The sequence below is a fragment of the Notothenia coriiceps genome, unplaced genomic scaffold (genome assembly GCF_000735185.1).
Source record: "Notothenia coriiceps isolate Sejong01 unplaced genomic scaffold, NC01 NC01_scaffold00016673, whole genome shotgun sequence".
Classification (NCBI taxonomy): domain Eukaryota; kingdom Metazoa; phylum Chordata; class Actinopteri; order Perciformes; family Nototheniidae; genus Notothenia; species Notothenia coriiceps.
The window spans coordinates 27,833-38,322 of NW_011349374.1; the positions used below are offsets into that span (position 1 = coordinate 27,833).

Consider the following 10,490-nt stretch of genomic DNA (forward strand, 5'->3'; position numbering starts at 1 on the left):
GGCAGGAGGTGCGACGAGCCACGGGTGTGGAGCACGGGAGCCGGGTGAGAGCAGGCAAGGAAGGCGCGTTGGCCGAGCAGGTATGGGAGGAAACTAGTGGAGCCTTTTCGTTAAAGTTCGTCTTGTATGTATCATTCAGATTAGTAAGATCTAAGTACGCGAAGCAATTTTTGGCCCGTCAGACGAGAAACAAAGAAAAAAAGAAAACAAACGGTAAAGTGGCTGCAAGGTCCGAAATTCTAACGGGGGGAATCTTGTATAGTCAGTGTAAAGGGCGGACTTATCATAAGTATTGCCTTATTGCCCGGTAAGACTTACATAATGGACTGGCACACAACGACCAAGAAGGGAGTATCGGCCGACAAGAGACGCGCCCTCTTACTCCCAGCCACACACCTCCACCAACCAAACCCGCCTCACCCACCGGTCCATCGCCCTCAGCCACCCTGTCTCCCAACCTGCTCGTCCTCCGGTCCCCTAGCTCCTCTAGGGGGTGCCCCACAACTCGATCACGTACCAAAAGTAGATAGAATGAGGACGTAGTTGTCGTCCAGGTTCGTCCTCTCCTCTATGCCTTCCTCTCCCAACCGCCGCAGACTTATAGTGCGTACTAGCAGTCAAAAGAGGTCAAAGAGCTTATCCTCCTGCTAATCCTATATTAATATTTAGATGTGCGTTTTAGGAGTAGCAGTACTAAAGAAGAAAACGACTCAATCTAAAAACGCGGAAAGAGGCTAGTACGATAATATGGGGGGGGGGGGGGGGGGGGGGGAGAGTTCCGAGAAACAGAGGAGAGATTAGAGAAGCAGAACAGGGAAGGAAGATAAGGAACCGAAGTCGATTGGTGTAGTATCGGGATTACTTTAGGAGAGAAGGAGGAAAAAAGGTAAGGACAATGTAAACAAGAGGTTACGTTAGTTAGTCAAAACCGTAAGGAGATGTCGAGCTTGGAGGGAATTCCTCAGCATAAATAAAACCGGTGAAAAAAATTAGAAAGATGAACAAGATACGAGAGTTGACCCGTGGGAAATCCGTAGAGGACTATTCTGCTAATAAAGACAAAGATAGAGAAGGTTCTTAGGAACGACGTCGTACTTGGCGTAATAATATGAAGATATCAAAAAGGGTTTTTGATCATTCTTTACGGGATATCGAATTCGTATGCAGTATTTTGAGGTGTGCCAAAATCCAGTGTTGCGGCTTTCGCTTGACCTAGGATCAAAAGGCGGATTTGATCCATTGCTTGATAGAGTATAAGACACTTCGGCGAGCACGTGATATCGATTGTGTTGTCAACAAATCGGCTTCTTGACTTCTTTCTGGATGTTCGACCTAATCAAAGATTCATTTTGTGAACAGCGACTGAAATATCATGTCCGATGTTCCATGAACAGAGCCCAGTAGAATTTAAAGAGTGGACGTTAGCAGGGAAACAGTAACGGGTCTGAGTGATAGAAACTGACGATGTACAGAGAAGGAATTAGGCCATGGCATCCATTCAGATTACATTAAAACATGTACAATCAACAATATACAATCTACCTACCTCAGCCGTTTGGGTAATTTTGTATATGAATTTTTAATCTTTATAATCATTTGTATTTTCCAAGTTCTATGTTAGTTAGTTCTACGTAGTATAAACAGGGGGGAGATGTTGGAGAAATACTGTTTTCTCCACTCTTTGCGTTGTTTTAATGCACTGATACTGTGTGTGACTGAGACTGTGTATGACCTTGCAGCTGCCTCTTCTTCTGATAGGAGGAGGTAGGGCATTTCAGGTTGTTGATATTTATGAGACAAGGCGTGAAGGAAGTACGTGACTCTTTCCAGAAGACGTTGCAGATGACCCGACTTTCCGACACTCGCGGCTGATATTAGCGCCACCTCGATTTACAACTTTGTTGTTATCTCCGTGTTTTGGACTATATAAGCCTGAGGTTTTTTGCTGCTCCTTTGAGCAACATACCTCATGTGTGTGAGTTAACCCAGATCCTTTGTATGTGATTTAACTCTGCTCCTTCTTGCAAGAATAAATTAGTTACCTGATCATTGATTCTCAACCTTGTGTCGCGTGATATTTTTCTAACACTATACTATGTCTTTTCTTCTGAAATGTCGACATACTATGTCCAAAAACAAGTTGCACACTATAATATTTGGTTGGACCGCCTTCAGCTTTGAGTACGGCACTCAGTTGCCGTGGCATCATTTCGATAAGCTTATATGTCACAAAATGTATTTCTGTCCAGAGTTGCATTAATTTTCCACCAAGATCTTTATAGACGATGGGAGAGTTGCACCGCTGCGCTAAGTTTTCTCCAGAACATCCCAAAGACTCACAATGGGACTGAGGTCTGGACTCTGGAGGCCGATCCATGTGTAAAGGATGTTTCCTGCTTCCTGAACCACTCAACACAATGTGAGCCTCTTGAATCCTGGCATTGTAATCTTGGAATATGTCCGTGCCATCAGGGAAGAAACACTCCATTGAAGGAAAGACCTGGTCGTTCAGGATATTCAGGTGGTCAGCTGACCTCATTCTTTGGGAACGTAGCTGAACCTCGACCTGATTAATTGCAGCACCCCTAGGCACAAGGCATGATGGGTGCATCACTTTGCCGCCTCTCTTCTGACCCTGGTGCGCCCATCGCTCTGGAACAGGGTCAATCTGGATTCATTGTTTTGGTTTTAATAATGCGTTGGACAGTTCTTAACCAGATTTGAGTCGTTTCAGCAATATCCTTAGTTATTTTCTTTGCTTGATGCAGGCCAATCATTTGACCCTTCTGAAACTGATGAACATCCTTTCCCCTGATCACAGGACATGTCTTCCGACATGTTGTAGAAGTGACTCATCACATCAGCTGGGGTTACACAACGTGTTCCAGCTGAAACATATTCATCACTGCAGCGATTATCCAACGGTAGGTTCTTAGAGATTGGGGGTCAGCACTCACCTGTCTCTGGAGACGGGGTTCACCTTGCAGGCCTCCAGGAGGAAGCGCACCACCTCTGTGTGTCCTGAAGCACAGCAGAAGACAGAATATTAAATACTAATATATAAATATATTATATAACCTCTCTGAAAGTAATGATGAGGACAGCCAAGTGTTACAGTATACGTGATGACTGAACATTACTTTTCTGTCGTGTTGAAATAGCTAAGGTCCTTTCACCAAATCTGACACCACAAGACACTGCATTGCCCAAGAATAAAATATAAATGTATGCATTAGCAATTAAATTTCTCATATTTGGATACAATGCCATGGCCTGATGATTTCTGATAATCAGTTCCCTGAATCTGATTTGAACAGTTTCCTCTCCTATGTTTTCACGTAAGAATAAGTACCAAAAAAAAGGTGTTTGGTTTTGTCAGGATTGTTTTTTGTTACTATTATTGTTGTAATACTAATATTGGCCACAAGAGGCTGAACTGCACCACTGCCCCGCATTATACAAAGAACCTTAAAGACATGACAGTCATTTTACCACATGTTTCCAAAACACCATACCTATTTTGTGCATGGAGAAATTAAAAATAACCTGTATCTGATAGTGGTGTGGTCATTGTGGCTTAATCTCACACTAACAAAATATGCTGAATAATGACACCTGCTAAATCTTTTTTCATATTTTCCACATTTGAAAATGATCCTAGAAAAAACACTCAAGGTCTTAGACCTGTTCTGAAGTTATATACGAAGGGGGAAAATTATTTACATTTGTTCTCACTTGCCCACAGACCAAAATTAAAGAAAATATGTTGACATACTTTTGTCAGTGTCAGATGTTAATGCACGCTGTACAGCGGTGTTTGTGAACATGTTGACTCTCCGTACCTTCAGCTGCTGCCACATGCAGAGCCGTCCTCGAGTCGTAGTCTCTCTGCTCCATGTCTACAGACGACAGCGCAAACCTACACACAAAAGTTCTATTATTTACCCTGTAAGGACATTTAAAGAGGCCATATTATACTTTTGGGGTCTTCTCTTTCCTATAGTCTGTTATAGGTTTTTGTGCATGTAAATGGTCTGCAAAGGCTAAGATCCCTGTGTTCCCTCCAGGGGGAGTTTCTTCTCCCCCCCCCTGCCTGAAATGTCTCCATTGGACTCCTTTGTTTACATCTGTACCATAGTGACATCACTATGTAACACTCACGCTTCTATTGGCTAGCGCTCCGACACATTGTACGTGACTAAGGTTAAGGGGCGGGACATCTCTAAGCGTTTGACCACAGAGCCAGCCAGCTAACCGATCAGAGCAGACTGGGCTCTGGTTTCAGACAGAGGGTGAAAAGAGGAGCTGCAGCACAGGCAGTATGAGAAGAATAAAGAGCTTTTTGAACATTAAAGCATGGAGACATGTCCCAGTAGAGACACTAAAGACTGATATGAACCTGAACATGAGCAGAATATGGCCCCTTTAAGTCAAATATCTGAGTAATTCTTCCAGGTAGAAGAGGCAAGATGTCCTCTCTGGGAGGATTATCTCCATCTTTCTTTCTTTGTGAGCATTAGGAAAACATCTATAGAAATAGTTTGGAATGGACTCCACTGGGCGATTAAGGGGAAGTGAGTAAATGTAAAGAGTGAGAGCTGTTCACCTCCTCATAGCAGAGACGTCCCCGGTGTAGGCAGCAAACAGCAGGTTGATGACAGACTTCACCTGCAGAGACACAGAGAGGACGATTACAGAGACGTCAGACAGTCACTGATGGAAACACTACACTTCTGTTGTCATGTGACTAATGTTAAACATCTCATTTCTTAGCAGCATTGAGGGGAATTCAGTTTCAGTGTGATTTATTCTCGTACTAAACTTTAAGGAGGCTATTTTTATTATCATCAACAAATCCCATGAAAAAAAATATATATTTCAGAAATGTCAGAGTCCCTGACCATACCCTTTTTTAGAACTACATTCGGTACGCATGAGTATTTTCATTAGCCAGTTGGAGAATGTGATTTAGTTATGTCGTCTAATGCAACATTTGGCTCATTTATTACAGTATTTACACACACAATACTCGTCAGCAGAATCAATGAGTTTTTAAAAAAGGGATTTGTTGATGCTGATTTTATGAAAGAGAATTCCACACACACACACACACACACACACACACACACACACACACACACACAATACTCGTCAGCAGAATCAATGAGTTTTTGGGTGTTTTAAAAAAAGGGATTTGTTGATGCTGATTTTATGAAAGTGAATACACACACACACACACACACACACACACACACACACACACACACACACACACACACACACACACACACACACACACACACTTACCATAAAACAGGAAACATTTCCTACAAGCAACACTTGAGTTGAAAACATGAGGAAACATACATGTGAGTATTGATACATTATTAGAGTGTAATATCATGGTTTAATATGAAAGGAAATTAGAATTAACTTAATAATTTGTATTATATAGAGTTTTTATGATCAGATGTGAACCCCACGGTGACACACTTTGAAATGAAGTAGTGTTTTCTGCACCGATGGTACAAACATCTTCCTTTCTCTTTTTAAATACTCACGTGTAATGCGTTAGAATGTGATCATAAGTTATCTTATGTGCTTATTGTGTTTGTCTTAAAACTGAAATGTATTATATGGAAGAAATTAATTAATTTTTACTTTGAAGCAACAATGACCACTTGATGTACCTTGTAATTATATTATAATTAATAAAAAAAAACTGATGATTACAATGCATTATAACCGTGTGTGTATTGCATTATGATGATTATAAAGTATTATGATACTTGACCATATGAGTCATTATAAAATGTTTTATTGTTGTTATAAAGCATAATGAACATTCATGAGTGCCAGTAACCGTAATGATAAAGGGCTCTTAATAATGCATTATAGGTATCTTTATGATGCATTATAGACATGTCATAAAAAGTGCCTGTTTTTTTTTTTTTTTGGTCGCAGCTTTACATCATGTTTAAACTCTTCATATTTACCAACTGTTTACAGCTATAACATACTATATATTAATAATATCTAAACTGACATATTTCATTGTTTGGTCATCTAGGTGCTCTGTGAACTCTATTAGGAGTTTTGGCTCGCTTAGTCAGAGTTCTTGCACTTCATGTGTCTTTATGTATTAGGTGGTCTTTTATAAAACAAAAAACTGTCCGTAGAATCAGTATGTGCAAAAAGAAAGCCACGTTGCATAATCATTCCTGAGACATGTTTTTTTTTTTTACCCAACTACAGTGACTGAGCAGAGTTAAAACTATTGATCCCCTTTAAACATTTAAAAGTATTGCAATTAGTTAAGCTATGTATGGGAGGTATGACATGTAAAAGCTTATGACCAGCATCTGTAAAAAAATAAATGTACCAAGCAAAAGTGACTGTTCCATTCTGAAGACACAACATGTTTCTAAGTTTCTGCTAACTGAGATGAGTGGATGGTCATGTAAAACCACTGGACAGGAAACAGCTGGTTAGCACCAGATGGTACGGTGCTTAAATGTTCTATAGACTAGCAGGGGGAAAGCCTGTTTCTAAGTGGCACACAGCTGCCTTTGATTTGGTCGTTTTTTTTGGTAACACTGATCACAAAATAAACCCCTGCTGATACTATGATTCAGTTTGTTTGTAACTAAAAGTGTCAAACTACAGACCGCGACAATGTTTGCTGATCTTCAAGATCAGTTACGGAACACAGAAATGATATTTAATAATGTTTTATTATTAGATTTGATACAAGGGACACAAAGTCTTGAAAAGCCCATGGTCCCTGTCATGTCTGCTGGTTGATCTCACTGAAAGAAACAGTGAAGGGAGTTCATGGGTGTTTCTCAATGTCGAGGAAGGATGCTCCAGAGCCACTATTTCAAGCATGCTACGTTATCGAGTGCCGCCGAAGGACTGTTCCAATGTCCAGCATACTTTGAATTCTACCGAGGCCGGCGTACTTCGTTTTGAGAAATTTTGAAGCTGCACATGTGTAGACTCCGGTATTAAAATCCCCACAATGCTTTGCACACGGACCAATTTCCAAATCTTTGGCGGAAATCGCGCTCCATTTAAGGCGGGGCCTCGCATATGACGCACACCTGTTAGCCTGTTCCACAATTCTTCATTTTCCGAGGCTAGGAAGGATTCTTGCCTCGCTTCTGAAGCAAGTGAATCGGAAGACATGTGCTACCAAGCAAGCGTCCTCGAGAAACACCCCATGTCTCCTCCTCAACAGACGGACAGTTCATGGAGTTTATGGAGACTTTACACAAACAATTACAACCATGTGGACTTTGAAAAGAAATCAAAACATAGAACATTTTTGACAAAATGAGCTTGGAACTGTACGGCCTCTTCTACTTCTACTTTTCAGGAGATTATTAAAACCCATGGAACAACTTTCACATTTTCTATATTCGTATTTCTTAGAATACTTTTCAGGAATTTGTCTTTGGCATAGGATCCACTTGTAAAACTGCATATTTATAAATATCTAAATAGAAATATTAGAGGATTAACAATTCCAAAGTCAGCAAATTGCAATGGTAGTTTATAAATTATGCAATTTCCATGTCACAAGTAAAAATGTATGTCTCTGACACAAGTCAACATAAATAAAGACATGTGGAAGGTAATCAAATGCACTTCAACCGTAATGATTACATGGTATTGACAACACATTCATCAAATCATACAAAATATGCATGCAAGAGGGAGAGTGAAAAGTTACAGAGAAAAAAAGAAAAACATTAAATACATGTCGTGAACCATAACAATCTGAGGATTTCAATGGAAATACTGGAAACCGCATTCAAAAGCCTTCTGTCATGAGTTTGATTGTACAGAGGAATAATCACAGTTTGAGGAGTGAGACATTCAAAACTTCAAGTAATAAGATTGTTGCAAAGCAGCATCAGGCTGCTCTACGCTTCTGATTTAGAGGGAAGATAATCAGCTGTGATTGGATCAAATATGGTGTGTGGTATGTGTGTTTTAGATGTTGTGCTAAATGACTTTGTACTGCAGCAGCAAAACCAGGGAACCTACACGACTGATGGTCTTAAAATCACAGAAAGAAGGTCAGTACATAAAGAAAACAAAGGTTAAAACTTCTCCCGAGGCGATTGAGAGTGAAAAAAGAGCTACTCTTGGACCCGTTCTCAAATACTGCAGCCGGTATTCATCTCTATGACCTATTCATGATAAAATAACTGATCCACAATGAAGCAGGCTATATATAATGACACTCTGCTTGTGCAGCATTTGATCACATAATATGGAATGTCTACATTTTGAAGTGCCATTCTTAATCCACCTGTGGACAAGAGAAAAAACGGGTTGATCACACAGCTAGGGCTGTGCAATTTAATCGATCCTGCGATATATATCGATATTTTGTTTCCCGAGAAAGTATCGATATTTCAGCCGCGGGTATCGATACATTAACTCCCATTCAAATCCCCCGTGTTCCGCCTGGCACTCTGCTCGCTGCCCATTCCCCCCCGTTCGCTTTGCATGAAGAGCGGTTACGTCAGCCAGCCGAGCCAGTGCGCTGTACGAAGCCATTCCTGACGCATACCACAGACCGCCAGGTGTCCTGTCTGTCCTCGCAGGGAGTGCGAAAGCCGTCAGGAAATGCGCAAAACATTACAACCTGGAGAGGGTCTTCTCTACGCCGGAGGAATATCGCCAATCCCCAACCATCCCGTCGACCGGAGTGGAGACTCCGTCTTGTACCACCCTCGCAAGCTAAACCGAGGCTCCGCTCCCTATCAGATCGAGGGAGCAATACAAGCAGCAAGCTGTGGACAGAGCCCTCCCTCCCATCCGGCAAAAAACGGAAATGCCCTTGTTAACTGCAGATCGTAACCAAACGGTTTCAATCAGCATCTCATAGCCAAAAGTTAAAGTTTAAAAACTCAATAAAACTCCTAACATCTCATTGTGTTTTCAAAGACTCTTTAGTTATAACCATGAAATGTTTTCCATAAGACTTCTTAGTTTTTGCAACGCTGTANTCTTTCAGAAAATGATGCAAGTGTATCGAATTATATCGAATCGTATCGTTGGCTGAATATCGTGATATATATCGTATCGTGAGCTCAATATCGTGTATCGTATCGTGAGATTAGTGTATCGTTACAGCCCTACACACAGCCAGTTTTTTTAATTAATTAAACGACATGCCAAAGTCTGCACGCGCCCTTCTTCGATGTCAATTAATAGTTTGTTGGAACTATTTTTGTACAGTCAAACATTTCTTCCAAATGCTTGGAAACAACTGGATTATGCCATTATGTGACATAAGCATGTATGCACAACTTTCATGCAAGCTCATTGTCCTCTTAATTTAATCAAGTACATACATGCATTATTTCCTGAAGATTCTTGTGCATGTGTACATAAAAAAAACACAGCTACTAGATAAGGAATCGATGAGTTGAGATGACAGAGGTTTTTTGAATGCTTTGTATCATGAGCAAGTCAGAAACAAGACCGAAGTCTATGACATAACAAAAAAAGAAAAACCTTCACAAACCATGAGAGAGAAGTAACACGGCGTCATGGAATTAGGCAGCTATGACTGAGCTCAGGTCAAACACCACACAGTGTGTACAGTTTCAAGAAACAGAGTAACTCCCCCCCCACCAGTCACAGTAGATCTGAGGCAGCTGCTGACATTATTTGCAAGTTTCTCTATCTCCCGTAGGAGGCACAATTATAATTACGGAACGTCTGAAGTGTATTAAACACACATCCTGCTCTGCTACAGACGCACCTGATAGCTATGTACAGCGGCCACAACAGACATTCAGAAGTACAGGAAATCATGAATATGGAAAGAAAGTAGGAGAATTTACAGATTAAGAGTTTGAGAACTTTTTTTTGAGAACCCTGAATATGTGCTGTGTTAGTTCGCAGAATATAAAAAAAAAAATCTAACTCAATTTGATTACTTCAAATTGATATACTATTTTTTTTCCCTTCTGAAGGTGTATTATCCACAAAAAAAGGAAGATAGGAATGAGTAATATCACCTTCAACTGCTGCATGTTTCTCCTTAAAGGTCTTTTAAACATAAATATGTGTCCCCTCTGTTAAGAGATTGGGAAAGTTTCAGTTTCAGTTTTCAGTCTGAAAATGAGCATTTTGGCAACTTTGCGATGTCACAATGTTTTTTGGGTTGATCAACCATTAACCAATAACCAACCAAGGTAACACCCGCCCACCTTATCACCTGAATCTCCTCCTAGAGCACCATTGTTTTTTTGTTTTGTTTTTTTAAACCAATCACTTCCATAGGGGGCGGGCGGCTCATTAGCATTTAAAGCTACAGATACATAATCAGCCATTTTGGAACAGGGCTGAAACAGAGGGGATTATGGGATGCTACGATGATCCGTTTGGTATTTCAGCCAAACACTTCAGAGACATGTTTTGTATATATATCTGAGACCTATAATATATTGATGAAAAACAGTATA

General features: G+C 40.5%; 1 protein-coding gene across 1 annotated transcript in view; it reads right to left on the minus strand.

Annotated features, from left to right (window-relative positions):
* Positions 1 to 1,944: 1,944 nt before the first annotated feature.
* LOC104949637 (glutaminase kidney isoform, mitochondrial-like) overlaps positions 1,945 to 10,490 on the minus strand; it is a 36,499-nt gene continuing 27,953 nt past the window's right edge. The window contains exons 13-15 of the mRNA XM_010776026.1: positions 4,607 to 4,668; positions 3,843 to 3,919; positions 1,945 to 3,021 (exon numbers count right to left, since the gene is read on the minus strand). Of these exons, the coding sequence (XP_010774328.1) occupies positions 2,954 to 3,021; positions 3,843 to 3,919; positions 4,607 to 4,668 (207 nt within the window). The 3' untranslated portion in view covers positions 1,945 to 2,953. The remainder of the gene's footprint in view (positions 3,022 to 3,842; positions 3,920 to 4,606; positions 4,669 to 10,490) is intronic.